A 25,580-nucleotide genomic window follows, 5' to 3' on the forward strand; every position below is an offset into this window, starting at 1 on the left:
CATGTTGGTATTACAGACTCAGACAGGGAGAGGTTGAAAATGTCAGTGAAAACACTTGCCAGTTGGTCAGAGCATGCTCTGTGTTCACGTCCTGGTAATCCATCTGGCACTGCGGCCTTATGAAAGTCTTACTCACATCGGCTCCGGAGAGAGTGATCACACAGTCATCCAGAACAGCTGATACTCTCATGCATGTTTCAGTGTTACTTGCCTCGAAGCGAGCATAAAAGTTATTTAGCTCGTCTGGTAGGCTTGTGTCACTGGGCAGCTCTCGGCTGTGCTTCCCTTTGTAGTCTGTAATAGTTTGCAAGCCCTGCCACATCTGACAAGCATCGGAGCCGGTGTAGTACGATTTGATCTTAGTCCTGTATTGACGCTTTGCCTGTTTGATGGTTCATCGGAGGGCATAGCGGGATTTCTTTTAAGCTTCCAGGTTAGAGTCCCGCCCCTTGAAAGCGGCAGCTCTACCCTTTAGCTCAGTGCGAATGTTGCCTGTAATCCATGGCTTCTGGTTGGGGTATGTACGTACAGTCACCGTGGGGACGTCATCCTCAATGCACTTATTGATAAAGCCAGTGACTGATGTGGTGTATTCCTCAATGCCATCGGAAGAATCCCGGAACATGCTCCAGTCTGTGATAGCAAAACAGTCCTGTAGTTTAGCATCTGCTTCATCTGACCACTTTTTTATAGACCAAGTCACAAGCAAAAATAAAAGCAGGAAGCACCAGTAAGCAGGAATCAGGAGGATAGAATTATGGTCAGATTTGCCAAATGGAGGGCGAGGGAGACGGAGAGCTTTGTACGCATCTCTGTGTGTGGAGTAAAGGTGGTCTTGAATTTTTTTTTCCCTCTGGTTGCACATTTAACATGCTGATAGAAATGAGGTAAAACTGATTTAAGTTTCCCTGCATTAAAGTCCCCGGCCTCTAGGAGTGCCGTCCCTGGATGAGCGTTTTCCTGTTTGCTTTTGCGGTATACAGCTATTTGAGTGCGGTTTTAGTGCCAGCATCGGTCTGTGGTGGTATGTAGACAGCTATGAAAAATTCAGATAAACTCTCTAGGTAGATAGTGTGGTCTACAGTTTATCATGAGATACTCTATATCAGGTGGGGAAAACCTTGAGACTTCCTTAGATATTGTGCACCAGCTGTTGTTTACATATATGCATAGGCCCCCGCCCCGTGTCTTACCAGAGGCTGCTGTTCTATCCTGCCGATAGAGTGTACCATCCCCAGCTGTATGTTCTTAATGTCGTCGTTCAGCCACAACTCGGTGAAACATAAGACATTACAGTTTTTAATGTCCCGTTGGTAGGATATACGTGCTTTCAGTTCAGGCAAAGGCAGATTAGCCACTCAACGCCTGATCCTCACAAGGCACCCTAATCTTTTTCCGCAAAATCTGTTTCCTTCTCCAGCGAATGACGGGGATGAGGGTCTGTTCGGGTGATTGAAGTATATCCTTCCCGTCCGACTCATTAAAGAAAAAGTATTTGTCCAATTCGAGGTGAGTAATCGCTGTTCTGATGTCCAGAAGCTCTTTTCGGTCATAAGAGACGGTAGCAGCAACATTATGCACAAAACAAGTTAGGAACAACGTGAAAAAACTAACAAAATAGCATGGTTGGTTAAGAGCTGATAAGACGGTAGCCATCCCCCCCCGGCGCCATCATGAAGAGAAATAATGAAGAGAAATTATAGATAAAACGTATCGGTGCTCATCGGGCATTGGACATAAACATTACACAAGAAGTTGGAAATCGTAAATTCAACGAGTGGTTTGGAAGGAATCAGTGTGTGCTGGCACGATGATACATTCACTAAAATGACTTCTGTGTGTATGTGCTGTAATGTGTCTAGGCCTCTAGGCTTCCTCTAGTCTATGGCACAGCTTACCCCTGTAACAACAAGAGAAATTGAAGAGATCAACCATCAACTTCACTTAAATGTTTTTTTATTTAAAGAGATGGGTGTATGTCTTTCTTATGATACCCCCAGAAATAAATGATAAACAGCAATTCCAAAACACTACACATTGAACTACTAAAAAAAACATAAACTATTACAGTAGAAAAAAAGTGTAATATTAATAGACATAAATATTAACTTAATACACATAAGTAAAATCAAATAAAACATGACTGTCCTTGAGAGGGTGTATGTTTATGAGATACTACATAATATGAACACCCACTCAAACATAACCAAATACTATACTAGGGAAGTGGAGTCCAAGTGCTTTGCAAGCAAAGAGCTTTTGTTAGATACAGTACAAACACCCAGTCATTGCAAACACCTCCCAGTCCTTTTCAACATAAAACCAACATTAAAATACTGTACATGCTGATCGCTGGGCTCAACCCAACGCTTATGGAATGGAGACAGATAATGGTGGCTGTGTTCAGGCTCTGGCGTTATTCCAATTTGACAACTCAACCCCTTTGTTCATGCAGTTCAATGATCCGTTTGGAATGCAGCCGCTGTCTTACATTGACTCTGATCCAGCAGATTGTCTTGTGGTTAATGTTATAGTGGGGTAGGGTCACATACGCACTGATGTAACATGGCAACATTCAGACAGCAAGCCACCAATGTAAAATCCCCTCTAAATGAACTGAAAAATGTTAATTGGAGTGGCTATATACATTCCTATTGAACCTTGTGTGCAAAGTAAATGTCCAACATTCTGTGAGCTGCATGTGGAGCTGGAAGGCACTGAGCTGGACTGATTATCAGTCTATTCACTTTGGAGACATTGTGTTCTTAGTTTTTTCTGACCTTACTGCATCCTACCTCTAAGCACAAGAGTTAAACAATGCTTACACAGAATGTACTGGAGTACTGGCGGATCCTTTTGTGCGTTAAGTGCTTGTCCGTTCCTTGGTTAAGGCATTCATCGCGATTGATGGACAGGAGTCTGATGATGGAGTCAGATGAATTCTCTCACAAGTTCTCTCCAGGTGTGTGTATGTGCATGTGTTTGTGTGTTTGTTTACTGGCTAGTTTCCTGTTTCTTGCTGCTGATCCAGTCAGTGTATTGTGTAACACGTGTGTACACCCCGGGTGTGTCTTTCTTCCCACAGCCATCTCCCCAGCTGATCAGCCCCATCAGAGTCATCCTCCCATCCTTGGGACAGACAAGAGGACCACCAGAGTCCCCCTGCAGAGGAGAGGAGGTGACGAGGGACATGGGTCAGTTGTGGTTCAGTCATGGTCCAGCAGTAGGCATACAGTTCCATTTGATAAAGATTAGCAGTAGTACTAACATCCAACATGACACATACTTGTTTCAACCATACCAGCTAACTAGCTATTTAAGTGCTGAGTGTTGCAGAGAGTGCATACTACATGCCAAATGGCACCCTATTCCCTACATATATAGTGCACTACTATGGACAAATGCACTATATAGGGAATAGAGTGCCATTTGGGATGCAGACAGAGAGTGTTAGGAGAGGGAAGAAAAAGAGCCCTCACCTTGCAGGCATCGTCCAGACCCCGGGTGTCCCCGGCACATAGCATGTTGGAGGTGACCACACGTCCAGATAAGACATTAGGGACACAGCGGTCCTGAGGCCACAACCTCACGTGACCCCTCTTCACCCGCTCAGAGTACATCGCATCAACTATGGGGAGAGGGGAGGGTATTAGATTCATTCCTCAATGCACCTATAGCCTATAGAACATTGTTACATCTCTAGACACCATAAAAAAAAATAGCAAGGGTTATCGTCAGAAGATACTGTATTAAATGTATGCATGTATTCCCTTAGGTCAGTGTTTCTTAATCCTGTAAAGGTTTAGTTTTTGCCATAGCTAGCACTAGACACCTGATTCCTCTTATCAACTCATCATCAACCCTTTGATTAGTGGAATCAGGAGTGTAATGCTCGGGCAAAAATAAAAATGTCCCCCCTTTTGGGTCCCTAGGAACAGGATTAAGAAACACTGCCTTAGGTATTTTAAAATGATTTTGTGTGATTTAAGCTACAGAAAATAAACCATTGAACCAGTTTAAAAAAGAGATGAAGAATTCCAAGAAAGGATGATGTTTGTCTTACACTCCTTCTCCTTGCCGTAGCCGGAGATCTCACACTCGGTCCAGTCGGGCAGTACCAGCCCTGGGTCAGGCAGACAGGCGGGTAGGACCTCCGGCGAGTTCACAGCACACAGGCCAATATCACTCTTCAACTTCATCAAGACTGAGGGAGGAAGAGGATGAGGAGAGGGCACCGAGGAGGAGGAGGGCCGGGAGAGAATGAGTGATTGTGCTATACTATGGTTTTAATGGCTCTTCATATATGCTACATAGTCATGTCATAGCCATGTCATAACCATTAGTCATGGTTATTATTAAGGATTGACGTGTCAGTGCTTAAAGGCCCAAATGCAGACGTTTTCATATCAAATCATTTCTGGGTGACAATTAATTCGTAATAGTTTTCTATTAAAAACTATTTCTCATGCGAGAATTTAGCTAGGACTGTCTGGGAGTGGTCTGAGTGGGGAGGGGAAATCTTAAAACTAGCTGTTATTGGCAGAGAGGTTTGGAACTCTCTTTGTTATCGGTCTATTAACCAATTTACCGCCTGGTGTTGTCACCAGGCAAGCCAAAACTCCCGCCCATGCAAACAGGCTGATTAAAAGGTCCTATATAAATTGTATTTTCAACCAGCAACTAACAGGAAATGACACTGATACATTCTTTTCATCAGCTTTTGTACAATATGATACAAAACACAGGGAAACTGAATTTTGACTGCACTGGGCCTTTAACATTGCATTGGCTCACCAATGTCGTTGTCAAAGGTTGTCTTGTTGTATTTCTCGTGGCTCCAGTACTTCTCCACCTCAAAGATCTGCTCACTGCTGGAGGAGTTCTTACGAAACGTCCTGCCTAGAACCACCTGCAGCCGCTGTGGTTTAAACCTGACGGAGACAGCAGACCACTGAGTTACACCCATGTGTGTGGGTGTGCACTGCGTGCGTGGATGCGTGTGTATGTGTGTGAATGCGTACATGAGTGTGTGTACTAGACATACCCGTCGTCGAAGCAGTGTGCAGCAGAGAGGACCCAGCAGGAGTCTATAAGGACCCCTCCACACAGGAATAAGTGTGCTTTGTTTCTGGGCCGGTACACGTTTATGGCTGCCTGCCACGGCTGCTCTGTGATGTCACTCTTCCGGGCTCCTCCCAGGATACGGAAGGAGGGGAGATTGTTGTCAGCACGCTGGCCACAGGTACCTACCCGCGGGGGACGGCCTTTATATTAGATTTTGTTTTCTGGTTGTAGATAGAAAAACCTCAACATTCACGGGAAGGAGAGGTGAGGAGCCCAGGAGAGTGGGAGGTGTGGAGGAGGAATAGAAGGAGAGTGGGAGGTGTGGAGGAGGAATAGAAGGAGAGTGGGAGGTGTGGAGGAGGAATAGAAGGAGAGTGGGAGGTGTGGAGGAGGAATAGAAGGAGAGTGGGAGGTGTGGATGAGGAATAGAAGGAGAGTGGAAGGTGTGGAGGAGGAATAGAAGGAAAGTGGGAGGTGTGGAGGAGGAATAGAAGGAGAGTGGGGGGTGTGGAGGAGGAATAGAAGGAGAGTGGGAGGTGTGGAGGAGGAATAGAAGGAGAGTGGGGGGTGTGGATGAGGAATAGAAGGAGAGTGGGGGGGTGGAGGAGGAATAGAAGGAGAGTGGGAGGTGTGGAGGAGGAATAGAAGGAGAGTGGGAGGTGTGGAGGAGGAATAGAAGGAGAGTGGGAGGTGTGGAGGAGGAATAGAAGGAGAGTGGGAGGTGTGGAGGAGGAATAGAAGGAGAGTGGGGGGTGTGGAGGAGGAATAGAAGGAGAGTGGGAGGTGTGGATGAGGAATAGAAGGAGAGTGGGAGGTGTGGAGGAGGAGAAACGCTGTGTAGAGGTGAATTGGATGTGTTATTTTGTGGCTGTCCTACCTCTGTTGTTGTTGTTGCTGGTGGGAGCCCTGGGGCCTAGAGTAGTAATGGTGGTTGGTCTCCTCGCTAAAAAACAAACAACAGATACTGTTCAGTATGACATTAGATATCAAGTACTCATATAGTGTGACTACAGTTGCAAGTGTACTTAATTTAACCTCCTACACATTTCACTCACTACAATCCTGACAGACATTGACTCATTGTCTTCTTAGTTATCATGTATATTACAGTAAGCTACTGTAGGTAATGATGATGATGGAAATACTGGCAGAAGAGACAGTGGCCATTTGACCGGCACATGAGAGGACGATGATGCGTATTGTGGCCGATATTATTGGAATGTAGTCATGGTAACAGGGTAACGGGGACACTCACGGCATTTGGTAATATCGCAGAGTTCCCAGGTCAGCTTCATGTTCTTGTAGACGTGACACCAGGGGCCGAGATCACCGTCTGGGTTCCTGTAAGAGAGCCAGAGGAGAGTGCATAAGTGAGTGTTTGTGTATATCAGTGGAGGCTGCGAGATTAATGTGCAAGTAGAGATACTGGAGTGCAAAGGAGCAAGATAAATAAATAAATACAGTATGGGGATGAGGTAGTTGGATGGGCTGTGTACAGATGGGCTATGTACAAGTGCAGTGACCTTGAGGATGGAAACCATCCACTCATTCCGCTCCAGCCATTACCATGAGCCCGTCCTCCCCAATTAAGGTGCCACCAACCTCCTGTGGTGTATATGTGCGTAAGAAAGAGAGTTTGTGTACGTTTATGATCCTACCTGCAGAAGTTGTGACTCCCCAGCCCCAGCTGTCTGGCGTCAGACCTCCATGCGTTGTAGAACTTGCGGGTGATGAGGGGTGAGTCCCAGGGAAGACAGCTGGAGCCCCTCTTAGTGACGGCCTCCGTCCCCCTGTACGTCTGCCCTGAGCCCTGCACACACTCCACTGGCCTCTGGTCTGGAAAAACACACAGGGTGAGGCGCAGATGAACCTCAGATTTTATTTAATCTGTGGACCAAATAACGTTAGTCAGTAAAGCAACCTGGGTGCCAATCTGTTTTTGATTTAACCTACTTGTCATAGTTTGGCAAGGCAACAATGTAACCAAATACCAGTACACTATAATGGTATCATAGTTAATCATGTTATTACCTGCTGAGCAGCTGGAGAGAGTACAGAACTCCCAGTCTATTTGGTTTCCCTTGTAGACATAACACCATGGCTTAGTATCATTGTCTGGATTCCTGAGAGAGAGAGAACAGGGGAGGGGAAAATTGATCTAGAGGGCTTGATTGTTGTGTGTGTGTGTGTGTGTGTGTCTGTGCATTCGTGCGTGTACCTGCAGAAGTTGTGGTTGCCCAGCCCCAGGCTGTTAGCCTCTGGTTTCTTGGCGGTGAACTTCTTCCCTCTGAGGGTGGTAGAGTTCCAGTTGATGCACTCTGAGCCGATCCGACTGATACTCCACGTACCACGGTACCCTTTACCCTGGCCCACCACACACTTCTCATTGGTGTCTGTGGAGAGAGAGAGAAATTAGTCTATACAATCCAGCCATCCAAACACATAGGTTATGTCCCAAATGGCACCCCATTTCCTTTATAGTGCACTACTTTTGACCAGGGCACTAAGGATTCTGGTCCAAAGTAGAGCACTATGTCGGGAATAGGGTGCCATTTTGGACACCGTCATTGGTATCTATGAGGAACCACATCATAACAACCATGTTGATCTGATAGTCTCTCTGTGTGTCTGTCTAGCTGTCGTCCTTTATGGCATCCTCCTGTCGTCCTGCATCATGGTTACATGACTAAGGACTCACTCACACATCTCTTCTGTGTTTTGGCACCCTGATCTTATGGTATCCATGAAATGACACACGCATGAGTATTGATTAAACTAATTTAGAGAGCATATTGGTCTGGTTAGGCTCACTCAGAGTCATATGTGGAGAGTTTGGCCGCTGTGGTTTCAACAAATGACCATTGGTGAATGATGACGCTGATAGATTGCGTCACATGATATGACTCTGGGCTCACTCATTTGGCTGTGAACGCACTCATTAAACTGTCAGCATGTTATTTGGAACTGACATGTTGAGTGGGTAGGGTATCTACAACGGCCTCCAAACGGAATAAAACAAACTGATTTATGTCAGCAAACCGCTGGGTTCAGATTTTCTCCCGGCTGGCCCACAGACCACAACTCCATAACCGCTATGAGTCATTGTAGCAGGATTGCATTCTACCATGTCCTGCGTGTCTACTGGTCAAATGATGATGGTAACCAGGATTACTACTAGATAGTACTAGATAAGACTCAATAGCAGTGCAGCAGGGCACAGCCAAATTAGCCCGGGGCTAAGGTTGTGTTATTCCACTTATAGTGGCGCTATATCGTGCTAAATGAACCTATGTAAAGACTAGGGGATAGAATGGATACTGCTCATATCCCCTTGTCCTTGTTTTTCAGTAGTATATGGGCCCAGAGGAGGAGTATTTATTGACAGTGTAGTGTAGTGTGATCTCTGAATGTATTCCACTTACTGATCTCACACTGGGCTCCTGTGAAGCCTGGTGGACACTGGCACAGATAGTCAGAGGAGTAGACCGCCTCCTTACAGGTTCCCCCGTTGTAGCACCTTGACTGATAGCAGGCTACAGGGACGCGGGGGGGGGGGGGGGGGTAGGGATGTAGAGAGCGATGGTTAGATATGTTGGATGTATTTATTTTATACACCTCTTCTCTTTCTCTAACAACAATCATTTGCTGCAGCGCAGACGAAGTGCCCACCTCTTATAGCAAATGTCCTAGCCTCTTTTACGTCACAAATTCTCATCATTTCCCTTTGTCAGAACAGCTTCAACCTCCAATTTCTCTGTTGACAGCGTACAACCTCACACAGGCGGAGAATATGGCAGTGATTTGTCTGTCATCGGAGAGGGTGGTCATGCCTCACAGCGTTGTTCAGTGGGGGTGAAGGGACGTGTTTATGGGAGGGTTTGTGCCAAGAGTGTTAAAACATGGTGAAAGTCACAATGGGTGAGTGTTCTAATGACTCTCCATCCTAGACTGCACCCTCTCTCTCCATGACACCAACCACTCTCCATTGTGGAGGAAGTAAGGAAACAGAAGAGAGAGGTACTGTAAATAGAGTGGCGAGATGGGGGCAGACAGACAGAGGGAGGGGGATGGGGGTTCTGTTGATTCAACAAAGACAAACAGTGGAAAAGGAAGACTGGGAAAGAGAACAAGACACATACACTGACAGAAATTACAGGCTGAACAGTGTAGTAACTCTGCCGCCCTAGACGGTGTGGGGGTTTGTGAGCGTGTGTGTGTTGGTCTGTATCTATATCTATGTGTAAGTGTGTCTGTGTTTCCACTCACTGATGACGGGCACGTAGTGACAGCGCTCTCGTCCTTGTGATGCACAGCGGCAGTACTCCACACGCTGGCCCCTCCATCTCATCCATGTGTCCCCATAACCACGCACCGCAGCTGACTGGCCATCCAGACAACGCGCTGAGACACACACACACATAGGCACAGGCACAGGCACAGGCAGACAAACACACACGCACACACACATACACACCCACACAGGGAAAGGGACACACACACACACACACACACACACACACACACACACACACACACACACACACACACACACACACACACACACACACACACACACACACACACACACACACAGGGACAGAGACAGACACAAAAACAGAGAGACAGACATACACACAGAGAGACAGACACATGAGTCATTTACTACAAGAGAGACAGTAAGATTCAAAGACAAGGTGTAAGTGACACACAAACAAATGATTGATTGTAGCTAACACATGATAAGTGTGGAGAGAGGGACAGATGTGGGGTGTCAGAGGGTGAGGGTAGATTGACCCAGTTGTAGATGGCAGAGCGGGCGATCCAAGCTCACCTCTATAGTAGCGTGTCCCTCTCTTCGCGCGACGAAGCTCAATCTGCCACGGGAGAGGTAAGAGAAATGGTCTCAAAGCTCCACAGTACCAACAAACACACATGTCTGCATGGCAACAGTAGTGATGAAGTTAACTGTCTGCATGGCAACTGTAGTGATGAAGTTAACTGTCTGCATGGCAACAGTAGTGATGAAGTTAACTCTAGACGCAGATCTATGGTCAGTTTAGCATTTTCCACCTGACGCATTTTGAGAGGTTAAGCTGATCTTAGACCTGCACCCAAAGGGCAACTTCTATATCTATCTGTAGCTGTGGTTAGTGCAGTGGGTGTGGTACCTACTTTGTCCGCTAGGGAGCAGCAGAGAGCTGACAGGAAGAGCAGCAGTCCCAATATTCTGGCCATGGTTGTGTCTGGATCTTTTCTGCTGGAAAATTAATTAAAACATACATAAGTAAAGGTTTATGTGAAAGAGACTATTGGTTGTTTCAGGACAAGTCAAGTCATTGGGTTCAAAACATATCCTAGTGAACAATAGGTCCAACTAGCCGGCTTCCACCCGGTTACGTAACCCTGCACCTTAGAGGCTTCTGCCCTATGTACATAGACTTGGAATCACTGGCCACTTTAATATAGAAACACTAGTCACTTTAATAATGTTTAAATAATGTTTACATTCTGCTTTGATGTCACCATTATAATACTCTGATGTTTGTAGAGGAAGGATGGACTCTTCAATACTAACCCTTCCTCAAACCCTAACCCTTCCTTTGAGTAAGAGAAAGAGAAAGGTGGAATGTTTTGGGGAATTGGAGGGCATTGCTGATGGCTCTTCCGCTGCTCTGTCGTTCGCTACATACTGAAGTCTGAGACTGACTTCATTGAAGTCGTTTGTGGTGATGAGGTGCACAAGGGGCGTTTACAAAACAAAGTAATCAACGATTGGATCGTCTCTAACCAATCAGAATATCAAAGCCAATGACATATTGTCCAACTCTGGCCCAACCCATCGGTTTCTGGACCAATCAGGCGGCCCCGAATGTTTTCACATTTGGTGGGGGAGTTACTCAGATCCAAACTCATTACGGAGAAGAAACGAAGGTCCGTGGGCGTGGCATAGTGTGTGTGTGTGTGTGTGTGTGTGTGTGTGTGTGTGTGTGTGTGTGTGTGTGTGTGTGTGTGTGTGTGTGTGTGTGTGTGTGTGTGTGTGTGTGTGTGTGTGTGTGTGTGTGTGTGTGTGTGTGTGTGGAAGTCATACTGATGCCAACTGCATGTACAGTTTCAGAATCAACAGAGTGAGTCTGTGTTTACGTTGGAAAGAACTTCGATGATGACAGAAAATGTATCCTGTAGTTTGATACATAACATGGGGTGGCAGGTAGCCTAGTGTTTAGAGTGTTAGTCCAGTAACCGAAAGGTTGCTGGTTTGAATCCCAGAGCTGACAAGGTAAAAATATGTTGTTTTGCCCCTGAACAAGGCAGTTAACCCACTGTTCCCTGGTAGGCTGTCATTGTAAATAAGAATTTGTTCTTAACTAACTTGCCTAGTTAAATAAAGGTTAAATAAAGAAAATGTTTCCTTTGTCCCTCTGCAGAACTTCTGCCACTACCTCCTGCCCCCTGTCCTCTGCCCCTACCTCCTGCCCCCTGTCCTCTGCCCCTACCTCCTGCCCCCTGTCCTCTGCCCCTACCTCCTGCCCCCTGTCCTCGTCTCACCTCCCTACTCATAACCATTGTCCGCTGTGTTTACAAGATTGTGCTCCCTCTGGGATAAACAGGATAGAGACCCTCTTCACTCTTTCTCTCTCCCTCCAGTGAATGAGTGTCTAACAGAGACCATAGCCCTTAATCCTAAGGAACAAAGAACAGTGTCAAACAATCTAAACACAGCCGGACACGCAAGGGAAAGTCTAAAGAGCTGCGTATGAGTGTATCTGAGTGTGTGAGCTCACAAAACATTGCTGAAGCCCTTTCCCAACATTCCAAGTCAGAGCAGTATGGAAGCGGTTCCTAAAGAGACGAGCAGATGTAGGGCGGGTAGAATGACTCACGACAACACAGAGAGAGATGAGAGGAGAAGAGGGGGGAAATGACCGGCAACTTTACAGAGACTGACTCCAAAAAGCCTTTTTGCACTAGCGACTAACCACACAACCCACTTAGTTTAAACTGACATTTGTAACTTAGGTATTTTTTAAATGTGTGGTGATGGTGGAGGTGTGATGATCGTGCTATTTGGCAATGCTGTTGGTTGCTCTGGATAAGGGTGTCTGCTAATGGAATTTTACATTTAGGTGATTTCGTAGACGCTCTTATCCAGAGCGCCATACAGTAAGTGCATTCAACTAGGGAAGGTAAGGCAACCACATATCACAGTCGTTAAAATAAAATAAACATTGGAATAAAATGTGAATGAATCTACTTCTCTCTGTAAACATACATGTCAGATTGGAGATGCATTGCAAAACCCTGTTAGGAACCATTGCCTATCTGTCAACTGTGACTAACCATGACTCAACCTTAGAGAGAAGGGGGAAGACAGAGGAGAAAGACAAAAGGTGAAAAACCTAGAAAGTTCAAAGAAGATGGAAAGAGTGAAAAGAGACTGAAGAAGACTCCAGCACTGTGGTCATCGGATGGTACCAAGACCAACATATAAACTTCAGACACACACACACACACCGCAGCCGGCTGGCGGCTGTCTGACTCATCATGTGTGTCTGACTGGGCTAATAGCGCTGTTGTTTTGATATAAATGAGGTCAAACTGCTACGCTGGCAAACACACACACTGCTCAGGAACGTGAACCTAATCAACTCACAAGACACAAAGACAAGACGTTCCTGGGAAAAAGACTCCCTGAGTCTTTCACTGGGATGACTGCAGGACTGTACTTGTGGAACTCTCTCTCTCTCACACACACACACACACACACACACACACACACACACACACACACACACACACACACACACACACACACACACACACACACACACACACACACACACACTGTACACAAACAGAGAAGGGTACATATCCCTTTCAAGCCAGGTGTTTCTCAGCTGGAGGAAACCCCCAGGTGTATTCAGGCTGTGTTTTCTATACCCTAGCTGAGCCTCTCTGGCAGAGCATGAGTTTTTCTCGCTGGGTTTAGTTTCCATCCCGGTTTCCTTGGTGCAGCTGTTCCGCTGTGTTCTGTTCTCTGTTTCCTACCGTCCCTCCCTTTAGTCTGTCAGACCAGGCCATATGTTTCCTGCTAACACTGAGCCTGTGTATCCCATGTCACTCACTTTTATGCTTTATCTGTCACACACACATACACTCTTAGCAAAAAGGGTTCTAAAAGGGTTCTTTGGCTGTCCCCATAGGATAACCCTTTTTGGTTCCAGGTATAACCCTTTTTGGTTCCAGGTAGACCTCTTTTGGGTTCCATGTAGGACCCTCGGTAGAAAGGGTTTTACATGGAACCAAAAGGGTTCTACCTGTAGCCAAAAATAGTTATTCAAAGGGTTCTCTCATGGGGACAGCCGTGTAACCATTTTATGTTTTAGTTAGCACCTTTTTTCTAAGAGTGTAGTCCCCATGTCCAGACCCACACACACACATACACACACACACACGCTTAGTGCCCGTCTTCTATCATTAACATGTGTCTATTACACACACACACATACACACACACACACGCTTAGTGCCCGTCTTCTATCATTAACATGTGTCTATTACACACACACACACACACACACACACACACACACACACACACACACACACACACACACACACACACACACACACACACACACACACACACGCGCACACGCTTAGTGCCCGTCTTCTATCATTAACATGTGTCTATTACACACACACACACACACACACACACACACACACACACACACACACACACACACACACACACACACACACACACACACACACACACACACACACACACACACACACACACACACACTTAGTGCCCGTCTTCTATCATTAACATCTGTCTATTACACACACGCACACGCGCGCACACACGTGGGGGGGGGCTTCCTCAGACACCACAGGATTATCAATTGCTGTTTGATAATCCCACAATGCGGTGTGTCTGTGTAGGTTTGTGGCCTGGCAACGATTCTACTAAACCAGCTCTTTCAAGATCCAACACACACACACATGCACCCACACTAAAACACAAACACACATATACAGTTGCACAGCCCTATTTTGTTGGTAGCATTTTACAAGATAAAAAAGGAAACAATTGGCATTTGTTTTTTCTCTCGCTTTTAGTTGATAAGAGTTTAACTCATTTCCTAGCACGGATTAGGAGGCAATTGTCTGTCCCACCTAGTTAGTCAGTGGTTTCTTCAGAAAAATGTATGACCGTATATTCCCTTCAGACCCATGAGGGCCAGAGGAAACCTCTGCTCTCTTAGTAGATCAAGTCTGAGTGTTGATGTGAATGAGAGACTGTTGAAGCCTGCTGTTGGAGTTTAGATAGTTATAGACTATCAACAGCATCAGCCTCACACCAGAACACTAGGCTAATATTCAGACACACAAACTAATCAAACTCCCCCACAACAACCACATCAGTATGCGGGTAACTCCCTAGCTTAATTTCCTATCCGTGTTTAGTCATGCAGCAGACTTGGCGAATAATGCTGATTCTGATTACGCTAACAGAATTGTCTCGAAGTGCTGAGCACAACTCCTACTCCCCCTGTCAGTCTGAGTGACGAGTCTACCTGGCCGACCTGTACAGTAAGGATGGGTGACGTGCAGACCAGTGACCACAGGAATGCTTCAGCAGATAGAGACTCAGACAGCGGCCATTTCACCTCTCAAGGGATATAAGGAAGTAAGGCTTAGGTGTTAGGGTCGGAGGTTAGTGTTTTACTTAACTCAGTACAGCAGTACACAGTACTCTAGTCAAAAATCAGGACGATCATCAAACTGAATAAGGATGTTTTGAAATACCGATCTAAAGCTGCTAGAGCGAGGATAAGAACTAACTAGAGGAAACAACTTTAAAGTGTGCAGTTAAACAATAGTACAGATGTTGCTGTTGGTAAAATATTATTTTCCCATACCAATAAATCTTAATGAATTGATTTGAAAAGAAGAAAACAGTTGTAGACAGAGGGAGCTGTGTGTGTATGTTATGGTGTATGGGACTATGCATATATATGTGCCATGATGGCATGCCCTTAACACAGTTATAACAGAGTTTTCTCTGCACTGAGGGAAACCAGGCAGCCATAGGAGTGATCTGATTAGCATCACATTGAACCAGAGTGAACTAGAATGATACGCACCTGTGGTTTGGTTCTAGCTAATTATCTTCCTTTCCTTCTCTTCCTCGGTTTGGTTCCAATACTCTAAAATAGTCTTATTTTCCATGTCTGTAACGTGTGCGCTGAGAGTCGGGAAGCAAGTTCAAGGAGTGAGTGTTTTAATAAATAAACACAACTAAATACAAAACAAGAAACACGAACAACGCCCAGACATGACACAGGAACAGAAACTCTAACGCCTGGGGAAGGAACCAAAGGGAGTGACATATATAGGGAAGGTAATCAGGGAAGTGATGGAGTCCAGGTGAGTCTGATGGTGACAGGTGTGCGCCATAAGGAGCAGCCTGGTGACCTAGAGGCCAGAAAGGCTGCACACGCGACAATGTCTCGTCGTTACTTTTTGGGGACGAGACACTGGATATGTTATGCCCACACTATCATAAGGACTATACTAAGTTATTAACTGTGTCATAATAATGATATAACACATGTCATGAAAGCTGATGTCTGCCTATGACAACTGACCTAACACTGTGATGACACTATGTGTTACTTAGGTATGGTAAGCTACTTGGCTGGAGCCATGCCTGCTATACCGGGGTCTTTATCTAAACCCCTCTAAAGGGGGTCTGTTGTGGGGGTCTACTACAGAGGTGCCATTGTGGTCTTTCATGCCCACTCTACACATGGTCTGTATGCCAAATGGCACCCTATTCCCTATTTAGTGCACTACTAGGGCTCTGGACAAAAGTAGTGCACTAAATAGGAAATAGGGTACAATTTGGGATGCAGCCACGGTATAACACCTGCTCTGTTCATCAGAGAGACGGTGAACGTAGCCACAGAAAGACATTCCGGTTTAGAGAGAGGGAAGGGGGAGAAGAGGGAGAAAACAAAGATGAGAAGAAAAATTAGAGATTCAGGCGAAAGAGGAGCGACATAAGAGAAAAAGGGGTAGAGAGAAAGAGGGAAAAGTGACAAAGTAACAGAATACAAAGACGAAAAAGAAGGGAAAGAGGGGAAAGCAAACCCCTGAAGTCAGCAGGGTAGTGAATGAGTCCACCGCAGCTAGCTGTATGGAGAGAATAGTTGAATCATCAACCGTAGGCTGCAGAGAGAAAGGGTAGAGGAAATAGGGAGGAAGGATGGACCAATGGATTGGATAGATAGAGAGATTATACATAAAGAGCAATCAGATCACATTTTAAAATTAGACATCGAATAGAGCACCCACTGTCTAACAAATGAAACCCACTAAACGTATCACTCTATGACCAGACAGACTGGCCGACCAGTGACCACAGAAGGCCAGTCACTCATGACCTGTGAATCAGACAGAGCACTGAGTGGCCCCCTGGCCTGAACCACCAGCCAGCCCAGCCGCCACACAAAGCCTGGTGACACACCACACTACAACACTCACTAACAGACTACAATACTCATTCAGAGCAAAGAATGCACTAAATGCACTGATCCGTAAGCAATGATCTGGGATCAACTTGTTACTAAGCAACATAGCTGAGTTTGGACTACTATGCAGCCCCTTAATCGTCAGTCGGTTCCTGGAAGGGACCCTGTCCTGATGGTGGTGCATGTGAGCCACCTCATGTTTGTCTCGTTCATTCACAGTGTATCCGAGGACACTAAGAGTGTGCTGTAGTACTGAGAGATGCTGTCCAGAGGAATTCCCAAGTTAAGAGAGCTGCTTAAAGCCTCCAATTATATACGGGGCTAGTCAGGCACAAGGTGGAACCAACACACGCACACTTACAGTTGAAGTCGGAAGTTTACATACACTTAGGTTGGAGTCATTAAAACTTGTTTTTCAATCACTCCACACATTTCTTGCAAACAAACTATAGTTTTGGCAAGTTGGTTAGAACATCTACTTTGTGCATGACACAAGTAATTTTTCCAACAATTGTTTACAGACAGATTATTTCACTTATACTGTATCACAATTCCAGTGGGTCAGAAGTTTACATACACTAAATTGACTGTGCCTTTAAACAGCTTGGAAAATTCCAGAAAATTATGTCATGGCTTTAGAAACTTCTAATTGACATCATTTGTGTCAATTGGAGGTGTACCTGTGGATGTATTTCAAGGCCTACCTTCAAACTCAGTGCCTCTTTGCTTGACATCATGGCAAAATCAGCCAAGACCTCAGAAAAAAATTTGTGGACCTCCACAAGTCTGGTTCATCCTTGGGAGCAATTTCCAAATGCCTGAAAGTACCATGTTCATCCGGACAAACAATAGTATGCAAGTATAAACACCATGGAACCATGCAGCCATCATACCTCTCAGGAAGGAGACGCGTTCTGTCTCCTAGAGATGAACGTTACCAAAAGTGCAAATTAATCCCAGAACAACAGCAAAAGGTACTTTTGGAGAAATATCCTCTGGTCTGATGAAACACAAATAGAACTGTTTGGCCATAATGACCATCGTTATGTTTGGAGGAAAAAGGGGGATGCTTGCAAGCCGAAGAACAACATCCCAATCGTGAAGCACGGGGGGTGCTTTGCTGCAGGAGGGACTGGTGCACTTCACAAAATAGATGGCATCATGAGGTAGGAAAATGATGTGGATATATTGAAGCAACATCTCAAGACATCAGTCAGGAAGTTAAAGCTTGGTTGCAAATGGGTCTTCCAAATGGACAATGACCCCAAGCATACTTCCAAAGTTGTGGCAAAATAGCTTAAGGACAACAAAGTCAAGGTATTGGAGTGGCCATCACAAAGCCCTAACCCCAATCCTATAGAAAATTTGTGGGCAGAACTGAAAAAGCGTGTGTGAGCAAGGAGGCCTACAAACCTGACTCAATTACACCAGCTCTGTCAGGAGGAATGGGCCAAAATTCACCCAACTTATTGTGGGAAGCTTGTGGAAGGCTACCCGAAATGTTTGACCCAAGTTAAACAATTTAAAGGCAATGCTACCAAATACTAATTGAGTGTATGTAAACTTCTGACCTACTGGGAATGTGATGAAAGAAATAAAAGCTGAAATAAATCATTCTCTCTACTATTATTCTGACATTTCACATTCTTAAAATAAAGTGGTGATCCTAACTGACCCAAGACAGGGAATTTTTACTGGGATTAAATGTCAGGAATTGTGAAAAACTGAGTTTAAATGTATTTGGCTAAGGTGTATGTAAACTTCCGACTTCAACTGTACACACACACACACACACACAGCTACCTCCAGGGAACCACATTCCAAGAAACATATTCTCAGTGTAATCTCTGTCCTGTTATCTGAAATAACACTGCTTCACTTGTTACAAGTATTTGCAACAAGAAGTTTTAGAATGACCTCATTCTAGAGCTGTTGATTACTGAGAGAACTGATGGATGATGAAATGAGAGCGGGATAGTGAGATGAACACTGGAGAGAGAGGTGGGGGAGAGATGACGGTATGAAACAGAATGTGAGGGGAGTATTAGGTTGAGAGAGTAAGGGATAGAGAGCGAAGAATGGAGAGAGAGGTGGAGGGATGGCGAGAGAGGTGGAGGGATGGAGCGAGAACGATGACATTAGTGAAAGAATAGAAGAGTATCAAGTGGAGAAAGGGATAAAGAGAGATGAATGGAGAGAGAGAGAGGTGGAGGGAAGGAGAAAGAGAGATGAGTTTGGGTGTGAAAGATTTGTGATAGAAGGGGAGAGGAATGTGGGAGAGAGAGATGTGGCAGGGAATGGTCAGCAGTAGTTGTTTTGAGCAGTGAGAAAGCACTAATAGGTGAATTCCTTTTGACTGACTAACTCTGTCACTCCCAACATAGCCTACATGTGCCAAGGTGCGGAGACATCCGCCATCAGGTGACAAGAATGCTATAGACCTGAAATACATGAGAGCTATATACTGTGTAAGTAATGGAGCATAACTAGACTACACAATAGGAACCAAGAGTGTAAATATCCGCTTGCCATTTACACCCTTAACTGATCCAAATCCCCATAGGAGCAGACCTGGGTTCAAATACTATTTGAAATATCTCAATTACTTTTACATACATTTCAAATGAAGTATTCAGATATGTTTTTCTTGAAAAGACAAGTAGTTGAATATCGGAATGTATTTGGAAATACACCTGTAAAGTATTTGAAAATACTCAAATACACTGACTAAATTACATTCCCATGCATTTAACCCAGGTATTTGAAAATGTTATTTGAAAATACTTTCTTTACAAATAACCATTCAAATACTCAAATGAAAGTATTTGTTTTGGACTGTTTATTTTAAAATACTCAAATACACAGATTTTATTTTATTTTAAATACCTCAAATACATACGTATTGGAACCCAGGTCTCCATAGGACATACAGTAGTTTATAAACCAAATCTAGATGTAATTGAATTGGTCCATATTCCTGATAAATAAATTAAGGGAAACACTAAAGTATAGATTCAACTAATCTCATCTATAATCTCATCTGTAATCTCATCTATAGATAAGATAAATAAAAACATTTCTAAGCATCCAAAACTACAACCTATGAGAAACTGCTATAATGACTTAATTATAATTAGCCTAACTATGCATTCAGATTAAAAATATGCACAAAGGCAAAGCATGGAAAAACTCGATTAATAAAAACGTGGGGAAAAAACGTGAAAAGTTCATTGAAATTTGATTTGACATTCCATTTGAGTACAGTAACGTTATTACTGAAATCCTTTGGCATTCCATTAGAAATCAACTGTTATTTAGCGGACTAAATCCACTCCATGGTGAAGGAAGTATGCTTGCTATACATAAATAATCCGCAAAATGTTGTAGTCTAATGCAATCACTTCTACAAAAGCCTAAACACCAACTGAAATCTGGAAAACAGAAGGCAATGTGGTTGTATTGACATCCATATCCTTACCTTGTCCTTGTGTATGGTATGTTTCTAGTCCTCAATATCCCTCGTGACAATTGGGTTCGGGGGTCCAGGGCGGGTTGACGATGAAGTGTGATCGCTGCTCTGCTTCTCTCGGTTTTTATCCGAGCCTCTTGTTTTTTTTGCGGAAGAGGGAGGGTTGTTTGGAAATGATCGAGCCCAGAGAGGCAGGCTTGCCCGATGATGATGCGGTTTGGGCGGGTATCTGGGTTGGCTCCGGATTAGAGCATATAAACAACTGATAACGGATAGCGTATAATAGCTAGAGTATGAGGTCAGCGTCAATGAGGTATTCAGTATTCACAACGTGAGTTATTGCCACTCGATATGTTGAGTCACTTCTGTTGAAAACGTAGATTTTTCTATTGTTACTATACATGATTTGACTATTTCCAGAGGCATTGGTCTGACTGTCTGTCTGTGTGTGTGTGTGTGTGTGTGTAGCTGGTTGGCATTGGCCTCCCAATGGCTCCTGGCCAGGCCAGAGTTAAGGCAGTCGTGACAGGGTGGGTTCAATTCCAATGAAAATCCAGTTAGTGGTAAATCTGGCACCAGGGCTGTGACCCCATTGTGGTTCTCTGACATCCCACAATCCCCTGTCTTGACCCATCCCATCCTCAGGAAGTCTGTCAATCACTCAGTCACCAGGGCCCACTTTTCTTATTTTTTTTCAAATACATTGAAATAGAATGAATTGAACGAACAACTCATTGACTTGAATGGGGAACCCTGTTCTATTCATTCTATTTCCATGCCATTTAACCCTATCTGATACCCGAAATCCAGATAGATAACTTTTGAAAAACTTGGTCCTGAATAGCAACTCATTCAATAGAAATTGAACAACAGAAATTCTAATTCTACAGCTTCTTCATTGCAACTCCACTTTAGGGGCTGCTACAAAGACTTCAAAACATTGTCCTTGTGTGCTGTTACGGAGAATATAGCTGAAGTTGTTTAACTTTTATTCTACTGGGAGAGCAAACTTTTTTTATGGACTAATTTAGTGGTTGGGGAAGTTAATTGAACATGTCGTTGTCAACTCAATTTCTGTTAGATTAGTGTGGAGTCACCAGGGTTTGATGAGGAAACACACACATACATTTACAGTACACACACACACACACACACTTACAGTACACACACGTTTGTCACTGATTGTGTCACGATACGGTTGTGCTCGTACTACTTTATGAATAAGGATGCAAATATAACCAGGTCATGTCAACTAAATAATGATCTGTAATTGATGCAGTTGCGATGACCACAATGCAATGAAACAGTTTTGACCCTCTTTTGGAGGCATGTAGCGCACGCAACACAACATGAATCTAGGGTTTGGTGCACAATTTGGTACTACGCATAGTGAAGGTATTAGGCCTACAACTCAGGTTTTTGTTAGTTTAAGGCATGCACATTTGGAACTATATCAAGTTACAGCTATACACTTTTACCTCTACTACGATGTATAGTTTTGTGTATAGCAGAGTTAACTTAGGCCAAAGGCAGTGTACTGTAATTGTGACATTACTAGGCCTTTTTACAAAACCCCATATTAAGCCAACAGGACCAGGAAACAACACCATTTTTAGTAAATGTAAACAGGAAATAAGTTCCTCTAAACATAGGCCACTCAGTTAGAGGCTCTATGCACATACAAAGCACACGTCACAAGTGTAAAAACTTTGTTTACGTCATATGCGTGGAGTTTTTGTACATAAATAAAAGCATGTATACAGGATAGGTATGAACCACAGTGAGGGTGCAAATCAGCCGGATGTGGGAAGGATGTTTCATGTTGTTGTTGATCTGGAAATGTGATGACATTTTCATTACAAACAAGTAGACTTCTTTTTGATGACACTATTCTGGAAAAACTGAGCTTTTGAGTGCCAAGAATCTGTTGCAACAGTCATTGCATTATTGTCTTACATCAGGTGGCGTCACTTCTATGGGACACTCGCCCCCTCAACTGACAAATCATTGTGCTATCTGACTTAAGGCAATGTCATTGCATAGCATTGTGAACATGATAGCACTATGTTTTTACCAGGATTACTTACACTCTTAGAAAAAAAGGTGCTATCTAGAACCTAAAAGGGTTTTTCGGCTGTCTCATAGGATAATCCTTTGAAGAACCCTTTCTGGTTCCAGGTAGAATGCTTTTTGTCAACCTGGACTCAGGGGTAGACGTAGCATAGTAAATGTAAATCCGGGGGACTCCAATTAGTATGATATGTTACGTTTCGTATGGTATGTATTAATTATTTTTTTATTTCACCTTTATTTAACCAGGTAGGCTAGTTAAGAACAAGTTCTCATTTACAACTGCGACCTGGCCAAGATAAAGCAAAGCAGTTCGACACATACAACAACACAGAGTTACACATGGAGTAAAACAAACATACAGTCAATAATACAGTAGAAAAATAAGTATATACAGTGTGAGCAAATGAGGTGAGGTAAGGGAGGTAAAGGCAAAAAAAGGCCACGGTGGCAAGGTAAATACAATACAATATAGCAAGTAAAACACTGGAATGGTAGATTTGCAGTGGAAGAATGTGCAAAGTAGAAATACAAATAATGGGCTGCTAAATAAATAAATACAGTAGGGGAAGAGGTAGTTGTTTGGGCTAAATTATAGATGGGCTATGTACAGGTGCAGTAATCTGTGAGCTGCTCTGACAGCTGGTGCTTAAAGCTAGTGAGGGAGATAAGTGTTTCCAGTTTCAGAGAATTTTGTAGTTCGTTCCAGTCATTGGCAGCAGAGAACTGGAAGGAGAGGCGGCCAAAGGAGGAATTGGCTTTGGGGATGACCAGAGAGATATACCTGCTGGAGCATGTGCTACAGGTGGGTGCTGCTATGGTGACCAGCGAGCTGAGATAAGGGGGGACTTTACCTAGCAGGGTCTTGTAGATGACCTGGAGCCAGTGGGTTTGGCGACGAGTATGAAGCGAGGGCCAGCCAACGAGAGCGTACAGGTTGCAGTGGTGGGTAGTATTTGAGGCTTTGGTGACAAAACGGATGGCACTGTGATAGACTGCATCCAATTTGCTGAGTAGAGTATTGGAGGCTATTTTGTAAATGACATCGCCGAAGTCGAGGATCGGTAGGATAGTCAGTTTTACAAGGGTATGTTTGGCAGCATGAGTGAAGGATGCTTTGTTGCGAAATAGGAAGCCAATTCTAGATTTAACTTTGGATTGGAGATGTTTGATGTGAGTCTGGAAGGAGAGTTTACAGTCTAACCAGACACCTAGGTATTTGTAGTTGTCCACATATTCTAAGTCAGAACCGTCCAGAGTAGTGATGCTGGACGGGCAGGCAGGTGCAGGCAGCGATCGGTTGAAGAGCATGCATTTAGTTTTACTTGTATTTAAGAGCAGTTGGAGGCCACGGAAGGAGAGTTGTATGGCATTGAAGCTCGTCTGGAGGGTTGTTAACACAGTGTCCAAAGAAGTGCCAGAAGTATACAGAATGGTGTCATCTGCGTAGAGGTGGATCAGAGACTCACCAGCAGCAAGAGCGACATCATTGATGTATACAGAGAAGAGAGTCGGCCCAAGAATTGAACCATGTGGCACCCCCATAGAGACTGCCAGAGGCCGGACAACAGGCCCTCCGATTTGACACACTGAACTCTATCAGAGAAGTAGTTGGTGAACCAGGCGAGGCAATCATTTGAGAAACCAAGGCTATCGAGTCTGCCGATGAGGATGTGGTGATTGACAGAGTCGAAAGCCTTGGCCAGGTCAATGAATACGGCTGCACAGTATTGTTTCTTATCGATGGCGGTTAAGATATAGTTTAGGACCTTGAGCGTGGCTGAGGTGCACCCATGACCAGCTCTCAAACCAGATTGCATAGCGGAGAAGGTGCGGTGGGATTCGAAATGGTCGGTAATCTGTTTGTTGACTTGGCTTTCGAAGACCTTAGAAAGGCAGGGTAGGATAGATATAGGTCTGTAGCAGTTTGGGTCAAGAGTGTCCCCCCATTTGAAGAGGGGGATGACCGCAGCTGCTTTCCAATCTTTGGGAATCTCAGACGACACGAAAGAGAGGTTGAACAGGCTAGTAATAGGGGTTGCAACAATTTCGGCGGATAGTTTTAGAAAGAAAGGGTCCAGATTGTCTAGCCTGGCTGATTTGTAGGGGTCCAGATTTTGCAGCTCTTTCAGAACATCAGCTGACTGGATTTGGGAGAAGAATAAATGGGGAAGGCTTGGGCGAGTTGCTGTGGGGGGTGTAGTGCTGTTGACAGGGGTAGGGGTAGCCAAGTGGAAAGCATGGCCAGCCGTAGAAAAATGCTTATTGAAATTCTCAATTATAGTGAATTTATCAGGGGTTACAGAGTTTCCTATCCTCAGTGCAGTGGGCAGCTGGGAGGAGGTGTTCTTATTCTCCATGGACTTTACAGTGTCCCAGAACTTTTTTGAGTTTGTGTTGCAGGAAGCAAATTTCTGCTTGAAAAAGCTAGCCTTGGCTTTTCTAACTGCCTGTGTATATTGGTTTCTAACTTCCCTGAAAAGTTGCATATCACGGGGGCTGTTCGATGCTAATGCAGAACGCCATATGATGTTTTTGTGTTGGTTAAGGGCAGTCAGGTCTGGAGAGAACCAAGGGCTATATCTGTTCCTGGTTCTAAATTTCTTGAATGGGGCATGCTTATTTAAGATGGTGAGGAAGGCATTTAAAAAAAAAAAACAGGCATCCTCTACTGACGGGATGAGGTCAATATCCTTCCAGGATACCCGGGCCAGGTCGATTAGAAAGGCCTGCTCGCTGAAGTGTTTCTGGGAGCATTTGACAGTGATGAGTGGAGGTCGTTTGACCGCTGACCCATTACGGATGCAGGCAAGGAGGCAGTGATTGCTGAGATCTTGGTTGAAAACAGCAGAGGTGTATTTAGAGGGCAAGTTGGTTAGGATGATATCTATGAGGGTGCCCGTGTTTACTGCTTTGGGGTGGTACCTGGTAGGTTCATTGATAATTTGTGTGAGATTGAGGTCATCAAGCTTAGATTGTAGGATGGCTGGGGTGCTAAGCATGTCCCAGTTTAGGTCACCTAGCAGCACGAGCTCTGAAGATAGATGGGGGGCAATCAGTTCACATATGGTGTCCAGAGCACAGCTGGGGGCAGAGGGTGGTCTATAGCAGGCGGCAAATGTGAGAGACTTGTTTTTAGGGGGATGCGTTTTTAAAAGTAGAAGTTCAAATTGTTTTGGATATTAGGACAGAACTCTGCAGGCTATCTCTGCAGTAGTTTGCAACACCGCCCCCTTTGGCCGTTCTATCTTGTCTGAAAATGTTGTAGTTAGGGATGGAGATTTCAGAGTTTTTGGTGGTCTTCCTAAGCCAGGATTCAGACACGGCTAGGACATCCGGGTTGGCAGAGTGTGCTAAAGCAGTGAATAAAACAAACTTAGGGAGGAGGCTTCTAATGTTAACATGCATGAAACCAAAGCTATTACGGTTACAGA

At 44.5% G+C, this 25,580-nt stretch overlaps 1 protein-coding gene across 2 annotated transcripts; it reads right to left on the reverse strand.

Annotated features, from left to right (window-relative positions):
- Window positions 1-1,939: 1,939 nt before the first annotated feature.
- On the reverse strand, window positions 1,940-20,214 carry LOC139576616 (tissue-type plasminogen activator-like). 2 transcript variants are annotated; one of them, XM_071402903.1, is made up of 15 exons: window positions 20,086-20,214; window positions 10,237-10,321; window positions 9,896-9,938; window positions 9,331-9,465; window positions 8,487-8,597; window positions 7,283-7,457; window positions 7,096-7,187; window positions 6,723-6,900; window positions 6,320-6,405; window positions 5,942-6,007; window positions 5,045-5,246; window positions 4,795-4,931; window positions 4,064-4,204; window positions 3,480-3,628; window positions 1,940-3,162 (listed from the first exon to the last, which is right to left on the reverse strand). In XM_071402903.1, the coding sequence occupies exons 2-15, from the start codon at window positions 10,297-10,299 to the stop codon at window positions 2,995-2,997; spliced, it is 1,746 nt and encodes a 581-aa protein (XP_071259004.1). In that variant the 5' UTR covers window positions 10,300-10,321; window positions 20,086-20,214; the 3' UTR covers window positions 1,940-2,994. The 2 variants fall into 2 exon arrangements, with proteins under 2 accessions (XP_071259004.1, XP_071259005.1); XM_071402904.1 differs by having other exon boundaries at window positions 10,237-10,318; window positions 20,086-20,191.
- Between the last annotated feature and the right edge of the window lie 5,366 nt (window positions 20,215-25,580).

The sequence above is a fragment of the Salvelinus alpinus genome, chromosome 5, assembly GCF_045679555.1.
Source record: "Salvelinus alpinus chromosome 5, SLU_Salpinus.1, whole genome shotgun sequence".
In the NCBI taxonomy this organism is placed as follows: domain Eukaryota; kingdom Metazoa; phylum Chordata; class Actinopteri; order Salmoniformes; family Salmonidae; genus Salvelinus; species Salvelinus alpinus.

Bases quoted from the DNA above. Each gene is read 5' to 3' on its own strand.
- LOC139576616 (XM_071402903.1), bottom strand. From the start codon at position 10,299: ATGGCCAGAATATTGGGACTGCTGCTCTTCCTGTCAGCTCTCTGCTGC. The intron at 6,901-7,095 runs GTAATAACATGA...GTGTTTTTCCAG, and splicing joins TCTCTCCAGCTGCTCAGCAG to ACCAGAGGCCAGTGGAGTGT. The intron at 4,205-4,794 runs GTGAGCCAATGC...TTCCTCCCTCAG, and splicing joins AACCTTTGACAACGACATTG to TCTTGATGAAGTTGAAGAGT.